Source organism: Hylaeus anthracinus, unplaced genomic scaffold (assembly GCF_026225885.1).
Source record: "Hylaeus anthracinus isolate JK02 unplaced genomic scaffold, UHH_iyHylAnth1.0_haploid 12002, whole genome shotgun sequence".
Lineage (NCBI taxonomy): Eukaryota > Metazoa > Arthropoda > Insecta > Hymenoptera > Colletidae > Hylaeus > Hylaeus anthracinus.
The window spans coordinates 6,694,888-6,718,176 of NW_026534349.1; the positions used below are offsets into that span (position 1 = coordinate 6,694,888).

At 41.4% G+C, this 23,289-nt stretch overlaps 4 protein-coding genes across 14 annotated transcripts in view; 2 read left to right on the forward strand and 2 right to left on the reverse strand.

Annotated features, from left to right (window-relative positions):
- LOC128892257 (protein outspread) overlaps positions 1 to 9,363 on the reverse strand; it is a 191,485-nt gene extending 182,122 nt beyond the window's left edge. For all 6 annotated transcript variants that reach the window (XM_054152540.1, XM_054152539.1, XM_054152545.1 and 3 more), the window contains exon 1: positions 8,081 to 9,363. In XM_054152540.1, coding sequence (XP_054008515.1) covers positions 8,081 to 8,221 — 141 coding nt within the window. In that variant the 5' untranslated portion in view covers positions 8,222 to 9,363. The remainder of the gene's footprint in view (positions 1 to 8,080) is intronic.
- A 1,339-nt stretch (positions 9,364 to 10,702) lies between these two features.
- On the forward strand, positions 10,703 to 13,856 carry LOC128892269 (transmembrane protein 11 homolog, mitochondrial). The gene is made up of 3 exons (XM_054152566.1): positions 10,703 to 10,823; positions 11,535 to 11,752; positions 11,830 to 13,856. The coding sequence occupies exons 1-3, from the start codon at positions 10,801 to 10,803 to the stop codon at positions 12,114 to 12,116; spliced, it is 528 nt and encodes a 175-aa protein (XP_054008541.1). The 5' UTR covers positions 10,703 to 10,800; the 3' UTR covers positions 12,117 to 13,856.
- A 306-nt stretch (positions 13,857 to 14,162) lies between these two features.
- Positions 14,163 to 16,517, reverse strand: LOC128892292 (dehydrogenase/reductase SDR family protein 7-like). The gene is made up of 6 exons (XM_054152622.1): positions 15,397 to 16,517; positions 15,182 to 15,325; positions 14,891 to 15,110; positions 14,740 to 14,824; positions 14,509 to 14,669; positions 14,163 to 14,445 (listed from the first exon to the last, which is right to left on the reverse strand). The coding sequence occupies exons 1-6, from the start codon at positions 15,538 to 15,540 to the stop codon at positions 14,246 to 14,248; spliced, it is 954 nt and encodes a 317-aa protein (XP_054008597.1). The 5' UTR covers positions 15,541 to 16,517; the 3' UTR covers positions 14,163 to 14,245.
- A 208-nt stretch (positions 16,518 to 16,725) lies between these two features.
- Positions 16,726 to 23,289, forward strand: part of LOC128892279 (MLX-interacting protein) — a 28,426-nt gene continuing 21,862 nt past the window's right edge. For 2 of the 6 annotated variants that reach the window (XM_054152585.1, XM_054152586.1), the window contains exons 1-2: positions 16,726 to 17,201; positions 22,166 to 22,529. In XM_054152585.1, the coding sequence (XP_054008560.1) occupies positions 22,183 to 22,529 (347 nt within the window). In that variant the 5' untranslated portion in view covers positions 16,726 to 17,201; positions 22,166 to 22,182. Of the gene's footprint in view, positions 17,202 to 22,165; positions 22,530 to 23,289 lie in introns of those variants that run through there. The other 4 variants (XM_054152589.1, XM_054152588.1, XM_054152590.1 and 1 more) reach the window with 3 other exon arrangements.

Sequence of the window (23,289 nt, forward strand, 5' to 3'; positions counted from 1 at the left end):
TAAGATGCCTGGCATCGGCGGTCAACCACGACGCGAGGAAAAACGGTCGTTTCGAAGGAAAGGGGAAGCTGCGGCCGACCCTATGGCTTCCCAGATTCGATTAATCGCCGCGGGGCCATCGATACGGGATGAATGCACCGCAAGGGACGGCCACCGACGGTGCTCCATTCACTAGGAAACGAACGCAGGCGCGGGAGCTTTCGTTTGGCTACCGATCCGTCGCCGATCTCTTTCTCTTTCCGTTCGTCGCTGCGCGCAGGTGTACCGTTACAACTGGATACCCGTCTTTACGATTTTCTGCGGCGCTCTTTTTGCAATCCTACGCGTCTCAACTTCGTCCGGGGGCTCCCTCGATCGAGATCAATGATCGCGATACACACGCCCGATTCATAACGATCGCGACCGGGTAAAGAGTCTCCGTGCTCGCTCGAGGCTAAAATAATTATTTAAAAGCTCTATCCTTCTGTGGGTGAATCTTATTTTCGCAGTAGAAACGGGCCGATCGTATAAGTAAACGTAGATTTTTGAACATCTTTTCAGTCATCTTCGATAAGGAGTTATAATCACGCACGTTATCAGAAATTGTGCAATTTTTTGTTTGAAACGACATCGATTCGCTATTTACATATAGGGATCTGACGTTAAAGTGACGCTAACGACGCAATCAGTCGAAAATAATTATGACAAATACCTGCTACAGGACGTTCCTTCGAGAATCATCCCTGTCGTCTATTATTAACTGTGCACCACTTACCTGAAACAAAAAGGAAAAATCAAATTATCGCCAATGAAAACGATTCATCGCGCGCGTTAAGTCCCCAAAGGATGGCATGGCTTTTTAAAATGAAAACCTCCTTCCCGAAGCGCCGAATAAAATCCACAAAGGTTCTGCTCGTCGGCAAATATGACCACAAAGATAACCGCCATCTTGTGGCAAACCCATCGATTCGACAAAAATTGTTGCAACAGACCCGCGGTAATGGTTTCGTGGAATCGAGTAATGTACACAACGTTTCCAAAGGTGCCCCGCGATATCTGAAAAAAATACGAGATCGAGAGAAAATTACCCGGTTTTTCTCGACATCCCTAGCGGTCGCGGATCGGTTTTTAGGGCCTCGGAAATCTGCTGACGCAGCCCATCGTGATCGTCGCACCGTGGCGGCGGTTATTGTTCGCAATTGCCAAGGGAGATCTAAACGTACCGCTTGAAAAGCCTCGACACGGCCAGACACGCGGGATATCACGGCCCCGAGACAATTTATAATTCGATGATTATCTGTACGCGCGGCTATATACCGCGTGTGATGCCGATAACGCCGGAGATCTGCGTGCCAGCGGGGCATAAATTTCGCGTTAAAAAGGTTCGTCGTTTTCGCCGGAGTCACGACAAATTATTGATGATCTTATGGACAGGCAATAGAGATCGTTATCGGGGCCCTCGCTTCACAGAAAGGTCGTGTCGTGCAACACGACATCGCAAAAAGCTTCAAATACCTGTTCGCGTTGTGTTCCAACGGGAAGAAATGGCCACGCGCGTTTCCAAGCGGACACCGACTCGTGGGAGGAGACGGGGAACCGTGGACGTTTCTTGCATCGCTTTAACGCGGTTGCACCGAGGCTGGGGACGAGCCCGACGATAGATTCGACGCTGGAAGGTTGGGCAAAAATAAATCGGGACCGATCGTCGACTAGGAACGAACTGAGTGGGGAATAAGAGAAGATTTATGGAGAAAAATAAAGAGATGCGCTGGAGGGGTATTGGATTAAGAAAATTAACGAATTAAAAAGAGACTTTTTCTATACACTTTTTGTATACTCTACAGAAATGTTACCGAGAGTATCTAGAGTAAGTTGGAATTCTACCTATGGATGACAAATTCAGTGGAAAGAAGAAACCCGTCGACAGCAAACTGAGCCAAACGACCGCGTGCTCTCAAGGCCCAGCAACAAAGATAGCCATTCGGAGGCCCCGAGCAGCCAATATATTTCGCCTCGATTACAACAAAGTAGAGAATCGGCTTGGCCGACGAGGCGAGGGTTCAGCGCAAGATCAAAGACTCCATTCGTCGAAATGGACGAGAGCTTATGGAAATAGGGCCTGATAGAAGAGGCCCTTCGCGATAGCTTTCGCGCGTACGAAAGGTTCAGCGACGCTCCGAGGCGATACGGCGTCGCTTTAAAGGGCATCAGTATGCAGAAGGTCGTCGTGGCAAGAATTTTGGGCTCGTCCCGCGAACGGAGCAACTCGTGTCCCTACCCGTCCGTGTTCGCCTCACCTTCGCAGGCGGACAATAATTCCGCCAGACTTGGTCGAGCGTAACCTGTCCATTGTTAGCCGCATATATTTACTTTGCTTACGACGCGGGCCATAAGCGAAGTACTGTTATCCGCGGCGGTGCTGCGCGTATGACGTATCGTCGCGACGATCTTGATATTTCTTTCTCGCCTCCGCGACAAACGACGCCGTCTAATTTTTCGAAAATTAAATTGCAACGGCGCCACTGGATACTTCTTGAAAACGCTCGCTTTAGCGCGCTGGTAGAAGACTAAACTTCGTGTCAGGCAACATTTTTGGAAAAGTTCGCTATATGGACACAGAAGTCGAGCGACGCGAAAGAGATGCAGTCGGCCCTATAAATATACCTCTGTGTTTATCGAAGAATTTTGTCTAAATTAAATAACAGATTTGATATTTCCAAATTCATTTTTAAGGATACATACAGACGTGAAATTCATTTATGTACGTATTTATTATAGAAAATGTATTTGGTAACATCAAACCTATCGTTTCATTTATTGTAATCAAATTTCTCCGATAGACACAGAGGGTACGAATATGTACGGAACTGACCGTGTGTTTAATATTTCTCAATAGGCTCTTTCAACGGCGTCGTGCATATACAAGGTATTCTTAAAGTCTGGATACAATAATTACTCCTAACACGGTTGATAAAGAGAAACTTCTCCTCGCCACTCCGAAACGGTGCCCGCCATTTCGTTTTCGGAGGGCTCGGGGCTAAATTACAGGTTGCCTCGCACCGTCGACCATTTTCGCCGAGCAACAGCTTTTGCTCGCGATTATTTCGCCGCCAAGAAACGCCGAAATACCGTTGCCACTGCCTCGCTGGCTACGGTCTGGCGTTCTCGCGACCATACACGGACGATTCGCAACAAGAGATTCTACTTTGTGCCACTATTTCGCGTGGTCGCTGTTATTTACACGCGATTCGTCCGTGGCGTTTCTAACATCGATCAGCGAATAGTGCAACACTTACGGGATTAATACTACGGACCTATTACGGTGGACGTGGACGTGGACGTGTATCATCGAAAAAAGCAACCTGCAGCCATTGCGAAACAATCGTGGCACCCCGTATGCACGAGTGTCCCATTGTCTGACATCACCGCGCGATTTCATCGAGAGTGGAAACATAAAGAAGCAGGGAAAAGAAAATCGTTACAGATACGCTGTTAATGGTTGCGCAATAACACACGTTAATTATCCAACGGTCGAATCGCGGAATCAGGAATTACCTCCCGATCGTGAACACCGTTAATTAATTAAACGCGCGCGCGACCACACGAGCGCATGAGGCCTACGTCACTCGCACGCCCGCGACAGAACAGTATCGTTACACGTAGTTAGGTATCTGTGCGGGAAGTATTTCCCAGACTCCAGTCTGGGATCTGAAATTGAATCGATTCGAGGGTTGGGTGATAAAATGCCCTGGGGTCGAGGCAGCGCGATAGCGAGGAGTCTTCAACCCCTTGGTGATTGCCACCGTCGGGTGACTCGATTATAAGATGCGTTGGAAGAATCTACTCTGAATTCTTTTCGAAAAGAGCTCGGAATATAGAATCAATGAAGCCCAAACACTCGAAAATAACTGTTTAAGGATACTAATGCCACAAACACGAGAATTCAAGCTCGTTCATAGCATTGCGTTGGAAGTATTCTACGCTGAGACTTTCTCAAAAAAGAGCTCAGAGCAAGCACACTCGATAGGGCCCAAATCCTCGAAAAGAACTGTCTACGGAAACTAATGCCTCAAGCCCAAGAACTCGATCTCGTGTATACAATGCGCTGAAAGTATTCTACGCTCAGACGTTCTCAAAAAGGGTTCGAGTCCCACAGAATCATAGAAAAGAACTGTCTTGTAGTGTCGCAAACACGAGAATTCAGGCCCAAAGTGTTCGGTGACTTATGGTCGGTGTGTACGCGCACGGAGGCTCGCAAAGAACGCGTGTACAACCATGGGGGGGGGGGGGGGAGAGGGGATCGATCGTTTCGTCGGATCAAAATTTCAGGGGCAGCCCTTCGCCGAGCCCCAGGAAATTATTTCTCGAAGGCCACTTACCGAGGCGCTCACGAAGAAGTAATCGGACAGAAAATACGGAGCCGCGGACCGATAATGGCTGGTCGGGGCCCGACGTGTCCCGCGGGGCCCCACGGCTCTCCCGGTGAAACAACGCAACAGAACCGTGTACGCAGCTTTCGTCGATCGTTCCTCGTTCGATCATGCGCACGGCTACTTTTGATCACTTTCTCACGTTGCCAACCCGGAACGGATCGTACCGGGAAGCCCCTGATCACGGGAATTAAAGCGCGAATCCAGTTCGGGGGCCCTCCCGATTGCGAGAAAATCGCGATTAAATCGCGTTTGGTACCCTTAGCGTTAACCCTTTAAGTACCGTTGAAGACTACGGTCACTCGATGGCTACAGTCGTGCGTTAAAATTTTACATCGATTCGCAGCTTTGACTGGATACACGTACTAGTAAATATGAAATTAAGAGGGAGTGGCTCCAGAGCGCATTTATATAGGTGACACGATTATACCTCCAGAGTTCTTTATATAGAACTCCGGGAGCACTCGCATGCCTCCAATAAATTATGTGCATAATTCGTTCCGGATTCGGAGCCTCGAATAAACGAGTTTAACAAAAATGAATGCCGTTTCGTCCTGGTTTTGCCGAGTCTGTTCGTTCGTACTACTCCAACTTCTCCGAATAATCAGAATGTTGACAAAGCGGGGACTATCGAGTAGAACAACCGTTTTCTTCTTTTCCACTCGGAATAATTTCAATTTCAAACCAACCGAACGACTCAGAAAAATCGCGTAGAATAGCCAGCTCTAGCTAAAAGGGTTAACAGTACATAAACAAGAGTCTAGCACACACTCCCCGGAGTTTCAGGCAACTCATGACGAATAACATTAAGCTCCGTTAGCTCGGCGCACCGTGTACTTTCCGTCGGGGCCCGATCGTCACGTCCCTTGGGCGCCAGTGGGAATCCCATAGCTGGAATCGCCGCGGTACACGCGTTTCGCTATCCTAAACGCAGTTAGCGCGACTTCCGCGGCGGGAACGATACAACAGTCCGAGAGCGTAGCGAGCAGATCTCGGGTAGAGGGCCGCGAGAAAGATTGGAAAAGGTCAAATTCCTTCGATTCGAGGCTCTCCTCGTCAAATTACGAGCCACGAGACGAAGAACCGTGCGACCGAGGAGCCAAAGAAAGGTTGGATTGCGTATGCATTCGTTATTTGCGGTTATATGGGGGACAGCGGCGAAGAGAGAAAGAGCTAGAGTGGGGGAGGTGGGACAGGGGCCCAAGAGGGCCGAGGGAGGGGGGAGGAATAAACCGATACAGAGATACCGCATCCAGGCGAAAGCCGACAAGCCAACAACTCTCGAAAGGGTCCGTGTTCCAGGGGTGCTGGGAGGAAGACGGCTGGAATGCACCGAGAACAGGTCGCAAGGCTGCCGACATTCCGAAATTTGCAACGGCGTAAAGGACGGGGGGAACGTGTCCCATTGTGAGCGTTCACGAAATCGCCCCGCACTGGCCCCCGGAAGAAAAAATCCGAACCGGTGAAGCTTTCGTCGCGGTCGGACTCCTCTACACGCGCATGATTTACACCGCTATTTCTCAAACTCCACTTTTCTACCAAAAAGGAAAACCTGGGGAGGGGGGGGTGCCACCGAGGTTGGATTTAATTATTAACCCTTGGCTGGGCACTCGAACGAATAACTGCGATAAAGGATCAAGGTATCAACATTGTTTTACTTTAAAACACACACGCACACACACACAGAGGAAACAATAAGGATCGCCTTATCGCCACGATATCAACATATGTATATTAGGTTGTCCCAAAAGTTTCTTTCGTAATTTGCATTCAATTATTTTGTGTGGCAGTGTTTATATAAATAGACAATCTAATTTCTTAGATATTGATGTCGTAACATTAGACAAAATATTGTGTATGTATTACTTATTAATAAAACGAAAGAAACTTTTGGGACAACCTAATAATACATTCTCGAGCTGCCATTCGGCGGTACCGTACGCTTCGCAACGTGAATTGATTTTTAACGTTTTTATTTTGCCCCCCCCCCCCCCCCGTCTTTTACGAGGCAATTTTGCTCATCGACCGGATCTGTCCGAGGCTCCGTGTTGTAAATAAAAACCACATAGGAAGAAAGAAAACGGCACGATAAAAGTTCCCGTGTTCCTCTTCTTTTTCTTCTTTTTCTTTTTCTCGTTTTTTTCGACGTCAACTAACTTATGCTACGCTTGGTATTTACGTCCTACTCCATGTTTATTTATACATTATCAGTAGTTACGATTCGAGTGAAACGGAGGAGATTGACCTATGAAAAAGTTAACGTCGATTTCGTGTCGATGATGGTAGACGTTTAACGTTACCGCGATATGGTCTATTGGCCAGATTTATTGTACAGGTTAAATTTTATTCGTCACACGTGGGAATGCCGTTTAACGCTCTCACACAGTTCGAGGATTTTCACGGAATGGAAATAACACATCTGACATTTGCTATTTAAGTTAAATGATGGTTCGATGTCGCCTCACTGGACTCTTTTTGAAGATATTTAGCATTATACGAAGCGACTACGTAGAATTATTTTTCGATGAAATATAATTTCAAGATCGTTTCGTTACAGATATGGCTGCGACTCCGATCGACCTTGGACGTTAAGTTGTTGAACCCGCTTCGAAAATTGTAAAGTTATGCTTCGAAATGAATAAAATTGACCTTGAAATGTCGAACGTCCAACCAGTCGCTAAATATACAGTACATTTCCAATTTGTATTACATACATTAGATATCTCAAAACGGTGTTTTGGAATAGCCTTCGATCCTTGAAAATGTTGGCGTACAAGATTGATAGGCAAGGAATTTTGATGTTTCGCTTAATTAAATTAGAATTATTAAATCGGTATAGCGTATTTAATACAGCATATTTAATAGACAGTTACGTGCACACTTATGTATGAGTAGTTGGACGAGACAAAATTTTGGAGTTCAAACAAAATTATTTTGTAATGTCCGCAATTTATCATTCTCTCAAAAGCTGCGATCAACTCTAAATATGTATATGATAACGCCACTCTTATCTTATCCCTGTTGGTATCAAATTACATCAATATGTACACAATGTGTGCACATCACTCGGTAATAGTAAACATTCTTAGCAAACTCACGCTAGTATCGTCTTCGCTTGTACAACATTTAGCGTTAGTTCGCAGCTTTACCAACCGAATAAAAAACTTTGAACAAAATAACAAAAAAAAAATAGAGCATTTTTCAACGCAGACCTAAATCTCCTAAAATTCAGGGATCGATCGTCGCGCGTAACGTTACGGTAAACCGCGTCAACGTAATACGAAGAATAAAAGAAAGAGAGGGAAACACATAGAGGACTCGATACCATTCATTCCAACCTATACTAATCGCGTTCACCGGTACACGCTCTTACATAACCTCAACGTCCCTCCCGACAGGACCTTCGTCCTTCTCAGCCCGGTCCCGATCACGGACGCGCCATGGAATTCGAGGGCGAGCAAGAAAGAGAAAATGCCCGGTCGCGATGGACCGGGGTACGCACGACACGAGAGCAAGCGAGACGAACGTATACGCTTGGGCAGCGAGCGCGAGAGAGAAGGAGCGTGGTCCCGCGATCCGCCGAGAGCGGGAGTGAGAGAAAGACACCGACGGGGCACGCACACTCCCGGTAGAGAGAGCGAGACCGATAGAGTCCATCAAGCAAAACTCACCCTGTTGCATTCCAGAGCCTCCGCGCTGTGCTCCTCCTTCTGCTTGAAGCAGCTGCTGCACTTGCTCTTGTTGAATATGTTCGGCGCGAACTTCCTGCACTCGGCGCCGGTGCCACGGACGCCCGCCGTGCCGCCCGACATCGCGACACGTGCGAATTAACCGCGACGACCGGACAGCATCCTTCGCCTCTCCGTCCCCCCCCCCTGCCCCCTTCGTCAGGCGTTTAGAACCGCGGGCAACGCTTCCACCTTTCGTGCACGATTCCCTCTTCTTCCGATGTTTCCGTTCCGTAACCGAGTTCGAGCGACCAAATCGTTTCCCCGAGCACTTTTATTCGCGGCGCGATTTCGCTCCGTTCGCCACCAGCCGCCAGCCCGGTCTTCGGTACCCGTTACGTTAACGGATCCGAGTTAACAGGATTTCGTATTCTCGTTTACGAGCGAGGACCACGGCTCGCGAGCAATCGTCCCCCCCTGTACACGAAAATTCCGCGATCTTTCGAGATCCCACGAGAGTCGTAGTAGTCGCGTCGAAACTATCGCGTAACGCGATTATGTATATACGGCGAGACACTTCCCACCGGCATTCACGTTCACCGTTTTTGTTTACGTACACGAACCGGGGGTAGGAAGAATGCACAAGGACGTACGCCCTTCGCAAAATTTCGTTACGAATACCGAGAATGTTTACGCGATGTGTGATGTCACGCGGACGGAACACACACGCGTGCCGTTGTCGACATCGATTTCGACTCCGATTGGCAGCTGACTCTGTCCTTGTCTTCCACGCTCGTTTCTTGTTGACAATCTTTTCCCCGTAAACCCGCTCCGAAAGAGCACGTGGATCGTGGCCACTCCGAATCACACCAAGCTATTTATAGATACACTCGCGTGCACCGTAGTTAAATCACAGCACCCGTTCACCAATCTATCGATTGTTCGACGAATCGAATTCGTCGTGAACACGCGTGCGTGCCGATCGGTCGATCGATAGAGGATCACTGATCTCGTTGCTCCGAAATCGCCTCGATTTAGGAGGGACGTGGTTGCGACGTGATTATTTGGCTGCCACGGTTTACGTTGGATGGATTCTAGCACCACGAGCACCCACGATATCCTCGCGCGCACGCCTGTCTCTGTCGACTGTCACTAAGATAATCCCGGGACGTTGCACACGCGACGGCTACGACCACGACGACGACGACGACGACACTCGAGCACACTTACGACACGTCGCGTCGCGCTCTCCATGACAGAACGCTCCCGCGGACGTCCATCTGCGATCTGGCCCGTTTAACTCGGCCTCCGTGCCGTCCGCAGCGCTCACTCTCGCTCGATCGACCGCAGCGCGCACCTCGAGGCCAGTTACTACGCCGACGCGAAACCAGTCCTCTGCCTGGCCGGAATACAGGGTGTCCCAAAAATGTTGTAACACCTTGAAAGGGGTGGTTCGGAAGGTGATTTGAAACAACTTTTTCCTTAGCGAAAATATTGTCCGAGGCTTCGTTGAGGAGATATTCACAGAAAACCCCGACCAATCAGAGCGCGAGTATGCCGGTGGAGCGGCCGCGGTAGCGTAGGCTACGCACTAGGTGGCCGCTCTCGTATGCTACCGCGGCCGCTCCATCGGCATACTCGCGCTCTGATTGGTCGGGGTTTTCTGTGAATATCTCCCCAACGAAGCCTCGGACAACATTTTCGCTAAGGAAAAAGTTGTTTCAAATCACCTTCCGAACCACCCCTTTCAAGGTGTTATAACATTTTTGGGACACCCTGTACAGCGCCATGGCGTAAGAACTTCGAGCAACGGTTTCTCGTCTCTCTATTCTTTTTTCTTTTCGTAATGTTTTGTTGCCTCGTATGAATTGTCGTTAGTCTTTTTTCTAAATTGGCTCGAATCCCAGACAACCCCGAACACTTCTCCCTTCCCATAACACAGAAGCGAATATACAATGAAGCAAAATTTTGTACTCAAACCTCTGCGTAGAAAAGATCGCAAGAACTTATTATCTAATTGTATTGATATTGCGATCATTTTAGACGTATTTATAACATAGTTGGTATTTGATGACCTGAGTTATCACTCTAAAAGGCTATACAGGCTTTAAATCTTCGAACATTGTTATAAAATTTTCGAGATGCAATTTTCGTACCCCAATTACGATGTCATGTATCTGATCTAATAATGATGCTCCAGCTCATTTAACATTATGATTAAACGCCCTTCGTTAATTTAGAGTAAGGTGCGAGAACATTTGACTGTGAACCAAATGTTTCGCCATATCGATCGCTATAACGACTGCTAAATTTAGATATTAAGCATATTGCCAATAGGATTAAAAGTAAGCCGCCATAGATACCAAAGGATCTGTAAATCTGTATTCGATAGAAAAAGAAACGTTTCTTAACGCTACTTATCCGAGGAAATATGTAAATATAGAAGAATATAAATATTCAGAAATTGCAAATACCTTTACGATTAATGAATCGAGCACTGATGATCTTCGAATTCAGCTAAATTCAGGGAAAAAACTGGAAAATAACGTTTCACGATTTTTCAAAAGATCGCGTTCGAACAAGCCAGGAATACAGAGTACAACTTGAGTCAAACAAACGCTGGTATGGAATCAGCTGATTTTTGCATCCGGTCCGATGTTCGACATTTCTCTTTCCGGTTCATCCAGATCAACGTTCCAGTGTTTGGAAGACTGACTGTAAAGATGGTAGATGAAGCTGGTGACAGGTTCGTAGGCCAAATTATTTTCGGCTTATATACGAAATCTAATAACTCTAACTAGCGCCAATGTACACTACGAAATTCATTACGATGGTATAATATTTACTTTGAAATAAAATTAACCTCACATGTAATTCCTCGTATTCGAGAGATTAATCTTTCATAATCTCTGCTAGATATCCATGAATATTTCACTAAACCGTAAATTTCCATCTAAAGACGGGACTGAGAATAATTTCGAGTCAATGACAAAGTATTTATACACGTTGTATCTATTATTTTTGTGTATTTTTCGCTTCACCTGTCAGTTTTACCTAAATTTTCAACACCACGATGCGTATCTATTGCTTACCGGATTTCGATACAAATAAATTAAATTCTGCTTGAATATATAACAACGTAAAGAATATTGCTATATATGTTAAAAACGTATTTGTATTCAAACAAATGTGACGCTGATCAATTCCAATCAGCATCTTACATAACACATAAAAGGATTAATTTGTGATAAAGTTCATAGAGATTGGTTCCAATTATTCGAACAATACATATAAATATATCCTAAACTTGAAATCAAATCTTATAATTTGAATATATATGAATGATAATATTATACTTTAAATAGAGATAACCAATATATTAGTTGCATTTATACATAATTCTAATTATAAGCGTAAATCATATGACTTAAAGAAGGTAAATATAAAATTCTTACAGGGATGATTCCTCGAATGTTGCCATTATTAGGGAGGTATATGATAACGAAAATGCACATGAAACATTTGAATATGAGTTAGAAAGAGCCTTAGAGTCTGAGTGCAGCTTAATCGTTATCGAACCATCTAAATTAGGTGATGAAACCTCAAGATGGATAGCAGTAGGAAACTGCCTTCATAAGACTGCAGCATTGTTGGGCCTTGCAGCTATAACCACAGGTTTATCAAGTTTATATTTTATGTGCCATATTAATAAACATTATTATTTATTTAATTTATGTTATTATGTTTTACAGGTCTGGTTTGGGGTGATCGGCCTTTCATCTGTGGTCCACTAGGTTTTATATCTGTAATATCTTGTGGACTTTATACTGTTTCATGGCAATTCGATCCCTGTTGCCAATACCAAGTTGAAACTGACACAAGTAAGCTACCCCATGTAGAATTGTTAGCCGTTTTAGGCCCATCATCTCCTACATTTCTTGTAAGAAAAGATGACACAAGAAGAAGAATTCTCCATACCACTATTACACTTGTTGCATTGGGCATCAGTGCATGGAGGGTTTACCAGGCATTTAAGTGAAATGATAAATGCCTGAAAAGAAATAAACTAAGTTGTAAAAAGCAGTAAGGTAGGCCATGCGATGTATTCTACATAATCGTAATAAGGCCTAGCATAGAAATCTGTGAATTAAAAAAAGTTACAGATGTTTTCACATATATTAATGGGGATTGTTGAGGCACATAAAAGATCTGTTTTCATTTAATGTTTATAATTTTTTTTTTAATTTTTTGACTACCTCAGGTGAATGCTGGTTTAACAATAGAATGGAAGATATAAAAAGACGTAAAAATTAACCTATTCTATGAACCTATTCATTATAAAAGCTAATGTTTCTTAAAGCTCCACATTGTTACTCTATGATCTCCATCTTGTTGGAGATTATCAGTTAATTTTAATACAAAGAAAGACATGATTGCTTCGGTGAAACATCTACTGATATAAGTGTTCTTAGAGTTACACAAAATACAACCATACACCTGGAAAGTTGAATTTAGAATTATATATTTTTAGATTGTAAATAAAATAGATAGAATACACTGCATATGGTACACCGACAAGAATGTTGCCTAGATTTTCTCACCCAAAGGTACAGCCCACATTAAAAGAAAATAATGTCTATATGAAACCTTTTAAGGAGTATATTCCTTTAATCTTGCTATTTAGCAAACATATTAATTAGCATAATACACAGAATTTTTATCAATTACGTAAGACTTTTATTATGCAATACACAAATACATGGAAGATTAAAAATAAATGTCACAAACATTCCTGTAAGTGAGCATAATAATAAAGGTTATGTAATTTATTATGATAAAATTTTTCCAAAAACTTGCAGTCTATTGATATTCCAACAAATCCTTGCATGTGTTTGTATACACATTATAGATCTGCTTAATGCATAACAACATGTGTAATGTATTTCAAACTTGTTTTGACAATTTCAAACGAAACAAAAACTAAGCAACATCTTTTACAATTAATGTGTAGCTATATAACAGCCATAGCACAAAAGTTGCCACCTACATCACAAATAAAAACTCTACTACTTTAAAGACATTAACTACTGTATACACTTTTTCAAGATATATAAAAATATAAAAGTTTACTTTAGAAATTGTATGTTTTGTAATGTTGATTTACTTCATTCAGACATTATGAAAAAAAACTATGGTACAGAATAAAAATGAAAGTAGGTAAAATCAGCAACCATGGAATACTTTAAATAAGATTAAAAGTTTATCCTTTTTCCACAGCATGTGTTCAAAATTCAATTTATCTACATTATTACTGTTGTTATTAATCATTTCATGTATATTACAAATACATACTTTATTATAGTCGTATGGAAAAGTGAGTGATTGTAATACATTTATTTTTAATAAAATTAATGTCAATTAATTTATACTACAATAATCTGAAAAATTATACATAAAAATTTGAAACATTACTAATGAATAGAAAAAGCACAAATAAGTGTTCACAATCCTGCCATGACAACAAAGTTCGTACCAATTACTGTATATTTTGTGCAACAGTGTACATGTTTCAATTACTAGCCAAATATTTATCATAACAGTATAGGTTTATTATTCGAGATGATGCATAATAAACTATTAACAGTCAGTAATATCGTATTTCTGATAATTTGCGTGTTAGATAGATTCATTGTTGTGTCATTTATGGCTTGGAAAGATTTAATTGTTCAAGAATCTTAAGCATTTATTTTGTACTTACTAGAAAACAAAATTTCAGCAATTACTATCACTAAACTATATGTCCCTTAACGTTTCAAGTAATGGGTGACACATATGTTTAATAGTGCTTCTGTTTCAATTCCATTAAAATGTTTATAGTATTAAAATGTATATAATGTAAACATATTCCACTTTCGAGTGGCATAATAAAATATAGTTTGGATATAATTTTGTGTATCTCATTTACGAATATTAATTCTATTCTAAAAGTTAATGAAAAGTTTTGTAATTCATTACATTACAAAACTATTCATTACAATCTGTACTTTACATAAGGAAAATTTTATACATACAAAAGTAAACAGAATACTTTGTAGAAATAACAATTATATTAGAACATAGAAAATATAATACAAGAATAATCTATATAAACGCTACATCACAATGAAATTAGTCTTCTTTTTCTGACTTTTGCGCTCGCTTCTGCATTATCCAGAAGTAAAGCGATGGACATAAAGTTCGTAAATATACTGCAAGTCTTGGTGTCACTGGAGCTATTAATACATCTTTTTCCTCCTTTAATATTGCTTTCAAAGTACAATCTGCCACATATTCAGGAGAGTAACCTTCTTCTGTCGTTTTGTCCATAACTGCAAAGGAATGTTGTGTAAATAATTATATTAGATTCAGATTACATCTTCTAATTTACCAACCTCCATAAAGTTGTCCATTTCCTGTTAATGCATTAAGAGAAAGAGCCGTTCGTACATAACCTGGACTTATGACGGTAACTTTTATGTTTTGGTTAGCCAATTCTGCTCTACAACTATCACACCATGCTTCTAATGCATGTTTAGATGCAGCATATGCAGATCTGTCATGATAATTATTAAACTTTTACAAATTACTTTTAATAATTAATACTAAGTAAAAATTGTATTTACCTATACGGAATGGAAATTTTGCCTTGCACACTACTTATGCAAACTATGTGACCAGACTGTAGTTTCACCATAAATGGAAGTACAGCTGTAATAGTATAAATTTTTAAGTAGTAACAAAACATTTTTCTTTAAACTTTTGAATAATATTTACCTTTAGCTAAAGCGATTTGTGCAAAATAATTTGTAAGCATGACTTTTATATCCACATCCACATTAGTATTAACAACTTCTCCTCTATAAGAAATACCAGCATTGTTGATCAAGATATCAACTTTTCCATAAATCTCAATTATTTTTCTCACTTCAGATTGTAGGGAATTAATATCAGTAATATCCAATGGTAAAATTGTAGGAGGATGAGTAGGTATCGTCTAAAAATTGAATTTTAATGTACAATATATAATATATAATGTATAATGTATGTTAATAAATACAAACATACATGATGAGTATTCACTAAAACATTTTTTACTCTTTCCAATTCTGCCTTCCTTCTAGCAATTAGAATAACTTTACAACCACAGTTGTAAAAAACATGAGCTAATGCTTCTCCTAATCCTGAACTGGCTCCAGTGATGATTACAACCTACAATGTAAATTTGATATAAAAGTGTACTACGTTTTTAATTGAAATTATACAATGTTAATTGCATTTACCTTTCCACTGAGTGTTGCTTTTCTTCGTTTTGTTTGCATTATGTCAAAAAAGTGATATATCAACCATGGAATAGTTATTGGAAAGCCAAATAATTTAAATAACCACCATATAATACGCCAACCTTTCAACGTTTCCTGTTTCATGTTTTCGAATACTTTTATTCGATCGTAAGGGCGTAAGAATTCCACGTGCTTTTAAACAAGTGTAAAACGATATAGACTACACAACTACCGAAATCTAACCTTTACACTGTTTGAAGTGAGAATATATTTAATGACTTGCGAAACGAATGACTCATGTTTTTTTCTTTACTTGATTTTTTATCATCAGTTATGCAACAAATATACACGAATTGTAAAATGAACAACCTAACTAGCTGCTTATTTAAGATATTTTCAAATATTTTACTTGAACGAAAGGTCTATGGACTGTGGTCAAACTTTAGTTGCTCGGGAAGCTCTCATTTCATTCTGATATCATATCTAACGTTATCGATTTATAATGGAATAAAAATATTACGTTGTTAACAACAAGCATTAAAATTATGGAATTTTTAAAGTTCCAATATTTATTATTTGCAACATGTATTAGTTGCAACTACGCTAGCAGCTATCCTACCATCTTATTAAAATTTTTCAAGTGCATTTATTTCCTAACTCTACTCTAATATTACACGTACTAACGATTCATTCGATATTCTCGTTTAATTTTGTCATACGAGAAAAAGAATGTCGCGATACTCTAAACATAGCGAAAACAAGGAATTTAAAGTAATCGCATCCATCAGTTCCATTACGAGTTGCAAGTGTGGGTACCGTTCTATGATTGGCCAAAGTTGGCGCGATTTTCACAAAACTAGGTCAACTAATCTATCAAATTTTATGTAAACGATCTCGTATTATCGTTCGGGGGCAACTCGCCACGCGGTATAAGTATGAAAATCCATAGCAGCTACAACATATTTCTATCACGTTGTTTCAACCTAATAGCGTCACGTAATCGAGAGAAAAAAAAAAAGAAAAAATGGAGGAAACAAGTACTTTGTTACATATTTGCTTAACCGTACTACTGTATTATAGTGTTTACTACCATAGTGTCATTACCATAAGTTATTCTAATACCTTTAAAAAAATAAACATTTCATTTTGAGTTCAAGTACTGGCTATTTTATTAGGTTGTCCGGAAAGTTTCTTTCGCGAGTTGCACTCAATTTTATGTGATCCTGTTTATATAAATGGACAATCTAATTTCATAGATATTCATGTTGTAACAGTAATGAAGCAAAATGAATCGTGCACAATTCAGTAATGTAACATAAAACATAAAATATTGTGCATGTATTACTTATTAATAAAGCGAAAGAAACTTTTGGGACAACCTAATATCTTAACAATGATTTAAATTTTCCATTAGCTTCGAATTTTTCGCGCATAATACGACCGAGTGCGTTCTCGTTGATTGGTTCGCTGGCAGACGGCACTACTTTCAACGGCGTTCCGTGATTGGTCGTAGTAAGCGCGCCCCTGTCAGCTGTGCACCGCACTCGTCCGTTGTCCGTCGTAGACGCGGATTCGTGCAAATGGCGTCACTGCCAGTATGAGCGAGCGTATGCTGTCTAATAACGCGTACGGGCCTCGTCCGGGCGCGGCGCCGTGCGGCCCAGCCTGACGGCGAGCGTAAGTGCGACGATATTGGCCAAGTTCGAGGAAGTAAATCATACAAGGGGATCGTTAAATTTTACTCTTCAAGTTGCAACGGTGTGTACGTATCAACGACAAGTGGTGACACGCAGTGAGAAAGAGAGGTGAGTGCGAGATAGAAAGAAACTCGACGAGAATTGTGACCCTTGCGAGAGAAGTGCCGTGTTACGCATACCGTGAACGTAATTCGCGAAATAAACATTATATGGCTATTAACTAAGTTTCAAACAGGTTCTCGATGGTCCAACGATTTCTCCCTTTTCGTAAAACGTACTTCACAGAACTTTGACTGCGACGTTTAACGCAGACTTCTACGAACAATAAAAGCACGATACGATCTCTACGGGAACACGATAGAGACAGCCGATTTCTAAGTAACTCTTAGAACTAGTTAGACGAATAAAAAACAACGAAAAAAGGTTAAACGTACGCGTAGTGCAGTAGTTCGGATGTTACTCTATCGTGACAGGTGCCATGCGTGCATCATTGCCAAATGCATTGTGACGCTTTAAAGCAGCACGATAGTTCCGTATATATTTTTACGGGGCATTAACTATTGAAATCTCTAACAATTCGAATGTCTACTACCCATCTGTCGCTTCGTCGTTTTAACGCGATACAATGATCGAGAATAAATGTTATTCGTCGCATTGAATAATTGAAGATCCCTTATCGCGTTTCATGGAAATTTTTCTAATTCCGTTATTCTGACCAGCCGCTTAAATATATCATTGTTATCGCGTAATCGGAACGGCCATGTTTTTCTCAGCTAAAAAACACGTTTCTCGCGGCCACGCGCACGTGTGGGCGAAGCAGAATGTTTTTGTTTGCACCACGAACCAGTTCCTAAATACGATCGACACGGTTGCATAAGAGTTCAAGATGCGCCCATTTGAAAGGGTTCCCGACGTCTTGTGAGAAAAAAAAAAGTTCAAATCTATTATCCATGACGCGAAGGGGAACAAAATTCTTTTACCTAGAGAAAATAAAATTATCGTAGTACGACCGATGGGGGAACACGCGTGGCATTTTACGATTACGTCACAACGTAATGTGCTATCTGCTTATACTATCGCGTAATTTTCTGCTCTTGTAATTTATCGATGGAGACGAATTTATTGATAAAATCTACATATCCGTGGCACACGTTTCACCGATAGATAATTGAAACGATAACATTGCCGATTATAATATTCCATTCCTATAAGTGTAACGAACATTTTAAAAACCGCGAGGGAAGGCGAAAACCTTCGTAAACGAATGGATAAGGCTGTTAACCTCACTGATACGAAGTGACTTTGGGGTTAAAGGGCATTACACTTTTAAGATAATAATGCCGTGGAATATTAAGAGCGTTTGTTGAATGGAAGTGTAGCAGGGGAAATCCGTCTTACAATTAGTAAAAACACATGCGTAATACGAATGGAAAAATAACACATGACTAATAAATAATGTTCGTCGTTAGATTAGCTCGACTACGTATAATAGAACAATTTTAACTTGTCATCGTATTACATGAGTGTTATCATGTAAAATTTATTTACTTTTTACGTGTTTAGTAGATCGCAGAAGTGGCGTGTTGAAGCTGCTATTGTGAAACCTATTCTCAGAAAGCTGAGATAGTACATAGAATAGGAATAGGAAAGAATAAAACATAGCGCCGTATCTTAAACTATAATAGAAAATTTATTCCACGTGCGTATAGTTATAGCCAATGGCGGATCTAGGCACTCGGGGCCCGAGGCTAATGTTTTGTCAGCTTCTTGGTAAACGCGGCCCTGGTTACATCTACAGGGTGTCCCAAAAATGTTGCAGTTCCTTGAAATGGATGATTCGGGAGGTGATTTGAAACAACTTTTTCCTTAGCGAAAATATTGTTCGAGGCTTCGTTGAGGAGATATTAACGGAAAATACTGACCAATCAGAGCGCGGGTATACCGTTAGCGCGGCCGTGGGTAGCGAAGGCTACGAGCTAAGCGGCCGCGACCAATGTCCTTCGATGCACGTCGAGTCACTTGTTCGCGTACAAGCGCGGCCGCTTAGCACATAGCCTTCGCTACCACGGCCGCTCCAACGGTATCCGCGCGCTCTGATTGGTCAGTGTTTTCCTTTAATATCTCCTCAACGAAACCTCGGACAACATTCTCGCTAAGGAAAAAGTTGTTTCAAATCACCTCCCGAACCACCTCTTTCAAGGTGTTACAACATTTTTGGGACACACTGTACAAGCCGTGTAAACAGGATACGTTACGGTAGATAGTATACTAGTAAATTCCGTCGGATTCTCAGAGAAATATCGGCAGCTATATCTGGGTCGATAACTTGAGGGGAAAAATCTCGTATTCCCCAAACCGGTGTTAATGGATTAAACCGTAATTTACGATACCGACTCTTCGATCCCGATTAGATTGGACTTCGATTTCCGTTAGACGTTTTGGTAACACGTATCCCGGTGAATGTTTGTACGTAGCTTATTAGAAGTGTGCAACACGTGCCGCATATTAATACCGTTAAACAGATTTCGAGCCTTTCAAAAGTCCTTGAGCAAATTCGATTCTTATCAGACGGATTGCTTGGTTGGTGTCAGTATGACGCGGCGTCTACTATATCACTATACTGTAATTGTAGCGACACTATAGTGTCTACTATTCAACTATAATGTAACTACAGACTCTACTATACACCCTATACTTTATGCTCTTCTATCTACTACAGTACTATACTTCCACTACACTGTCAACTATACTATTATACTGGCCCTAAGTGCGAAGTCGTACTTGAAACTTACAGCTTCAACGATGCATGGAAAGTTTTATTTCCTCGTGACCCATTCGCGCAAATCATCTGATCTTATCTTCGCTCGTTCTATGGCATACCTACGTCCACGTAAAAGGAACGAACAGATTTGCGAAACACGGCTGTTCCTACGCGGATTTCGTTTTCTTACTTTCTTTACGACCTCTGTATACACACGCGTGGCTTATTTCCTAAATCGACGGCCAACGTGTTAATTAATTCTGTCACTGGAATCCAGGCTAAGGAGCTTTCTAACGTCCATTCAGTCTGGTTACGACGATCGACGCGTCGTACTTACGAAATTTAACGATCAATGAATGTTTACGTGTACAGTGACACGTATTTAACTGATTTAATACGGTTTTCTTTACGCGTTACGTCAATATACCGTTGCGACGCTAAGAATGAATAACAATCGAGCTCGTAGCCGAGATTATAACAAGTTGAAATAAAAACTTGATCAATTTAACTTCCATATGGATCAGGTGATGTAGATTATTTAACTAGGAATCGAAGTTATCTCGCATGAAAGTTGATTACTTTCTAAACTTTTTATTTCGAGTTATTACAAACTTAAAGGGTTAGTCGCAGTCGGGAAGAGGAAAAACGACATTTCTTTGTGATTTTTTTTAGTTATTAAATAATAATTTGCATACGTAACAATTAAGTATATTATAAAGCATGTTTTTAAAGAACTAAAAAACATTTTTTGTTTTAAGAAACGTTCAATTTATATCGTCATCACAGCCGATGACGTAGACAATGATTTAAAAACATAGGTTTGCGGTGAGCAAGATTTCTCTACATTGGTTTACCTGAAAACAAAAACACAGGTAGATTTCGAAAATAGATTAGTCCAGCGGGTCCCTGAACGAAGAATTTTGGAAAAAATTAATTTAAAACAAGATGGCGTACATTTGAAGTTGATTTTCAATTTTTTTCACTAAAATTAAGCGATTCAATACAGGATAAAAAAAAAAAGTATACCAGAAAGTAAAAAATCCTTCGATCAGGATTAGTCTAATATATTTTCTAAATCTACCTTCAGTTTTATTTTCAGGTGCACCAGTTTGACGAAATGAATTAACCTTTTTTTAAAAAGAAAAATTCTTTTATAATTCTTTAAGACATACTTTGTAATATATTTACATTTCATTAATAAAAATTATTATTTAATACCTTAAAAAAAAACACACACACATACTCACAAGAAACTGTCCGTTTCCATTTTCCTGACTGCGACTAACCCCTTAACAAGTTTCTTGGAAAATTTGGAAATGAACAGAGATCCGGGTTTTCGTTTGATAAATTCGTAAGGTATAATCCGTACGCGTCCGAGATTGATGGCAAAACGTGCGTTTAATTTTAGACGTTGTGTCATTGACCACCCCGGTGCATTCTGCCGGGCGACTGCATTTTCACGGAAACGACAAAAACAGCGATTTTAACCAACTCCGGCCATTCAACCGAGTGGCTCTCGGATTGTTTACAGTATTAATTCACGCGTCGGTGAATGTGTTCCACGGCATGTACGCGGTTCCCCGATTGTATTTATAAACAAGACGAAACGTCGAAAAAAGAGGAATCGTTTCGCGTTCGGTGGACGCGGTGAGCGGGAGAAAATTGAGCGGAAACAAAGTTCAGATTAACGAACGAAACGATAGGAAAATACTGCACCGAGTGTTCTAGCCTTATCGGGTCGCCAACGATAAAGACGGTTTGTTGTGTCTGGACGGTAAGTAGCCGGTTCTATCGGAATCGAACGCGGTCTCAGCCGCTAATGATTTCGCGAAACGGGGTCGACTAACACTACGGAATTCCGAGTATAGTGAGCGCGACCTCGTTTACGCGTTCGCGAGCGGGCCTGTCCCACGTTTTAAATTTCGAGATCGCTTTCCGGATGGTCGGGAAACTGAACACGGGAAAATTGTGTTCGCGCGATGGACCGGCTTCTTTTCCTATGTCGTCCTGGGGTAGCTCGAGCGATCGTTTATTCGCTTGCTAAGCAATTATAGTGTCGTTATTTGAGCTAGGTACTGAGCGATTGCTGCTCGATTATCGTGTTGTTTACTATACTAACATACAATGTTTATAGTGACGCCATACTCTCTACCACTCTATAGGTAGCGTGTCCGCTGCACTCGACAACTTGATAAGTATCAGGTTTAGTCGGATCATCGAGAACATTTCGTGAAACACGCGGTTTGTTAAACGGTAAACAGAACTCGAGAGCAGGTGTGCGAACAAGTCCCGACGCGACTGTGATCCGCAGAGTGCCGCCAAAGAGGGATGCAGGCCGAACTGATGTACAGGAAACCGTTAACGATGACGACCCCCGGACAGAGTTTTCATCGTCCTGCGGCGGTGAAGAAGGAGACCGGTGGAAGGGACTCCAGGGAGTCGATACACTCTGGACACTTCATGGTCTCCGACTTCGAGGCGGAGGCCCAGGACGACGAAGACGAGCTGGCCGTACCCGTTCCCGAAGAAGAGGCCGTCAAGTTGGCGATCATTGCTCCACCGGGTCTGTTGCACCAGAGATTCGCCAGCAGCTCCAGCAACGAGAAAACTCCTCAGCAGCTCAGCATCGAGACGTCCTTGAACAAGGTGTTCCAGTGCATGTCCCTCGCCTACAGGTGAGTTTCTCTTTTCCCTCGGGTTTCGTTCGTGGGACGTACTCAACGTATTATACAGATGGAAATAATTTTGTTATTCGTCATTCGCCGGATAAAACTTACAATAGTATTTGAAAGTTTAACACGTTGACTGCCAGATTAATACTCCTGAAAATTTCTACTGTGATTAAGTTTCGTTTCCAGTAGTCTGGAAATTGGAGTAGTCTTTCCAGACTACTGGAAATGAAACTTAATCTATTTTTACACCTTCATCGAAGTTTAAGAATTTCATTCAAATTTATTTTCTTTGATACTTAACATTCAGAATTAATTTTGTTTGTTCTTCAGTGAAAAGCACTCTCACCCATATATGGGTGACGTGGCGATCAACGTGTTAATCCTCCTATTATTCAAATAAAATTCCAAAGGTCACACTAAACACAACCTAACGGATTCACTAATATTTAAACACCACAGAGGTGATCACTTTGTGGACTACCATTGGAGCCATTCGATTCACCGTCTTCCAACATTAATTATTTTCACTGCCGTATCAATCGTAAATTTCTCGTTAAATTAATAAGAAAACAACTCCGATACCACTGTCTGCGTTGCCGTGCACCTCTGCCGTACCCCTCGAGTCTCGTCCGCGTCCAGCAGCATATGGCACCGTCGGGTGGATTAGGAGTTCGATTGCAAGCACAAACGACACTCTTGCGCGGAAAAAAAAGCGTACTTTGTACCCGCGACAATCTCAACTGAAACGGGAAACAATGGTGTG

Excerpts from the sequence above, each read along its gene's own strand:
- LOC128892269 (XM_054152566.1), top strand. The coding sequence starts at position 10,801 with ATGGTAGATGAAGCTGGTGACAG. Across the intron at positions 10,824-11,534 it reads GTAGATGAAGCTGGTGACAG|GGATGATTCCTCGAATGTTG; the intron begins GTTCGTAGGCCA and ends AAATTCTTACAG. Across the intron at positions 11,753-11,829 it reads CCTTGCAGCTATAACCACAG|GTCTGGTTTGGGGTGATCGG; the intron begins GTTTATCAAGTT and ends TATGTTTTACAG.
- LOC128892292 (XM_054152622.1), bottom strand. The coding sequence starts at position 15,540 with ATGAAACAGGAAACGTTGAAAGGTTGGCGTATTATATGGTGGTTATTT. Across the intron at positions 15,326-15,396 it reads AAGCAACACTCAGTGGAAAG|GTTGTAATCATCACTGGAGC; the intron begins GTAAATGCAATT and ends TTTACATTGTAG. Across the intron at positions 14,825-14,890 it reads ACAAATCGCTTTAGCTAAAG|CTGTACTTCCATTTATGGTG; the intron begins GTAAATATTATT and ends ATACTATTACAG.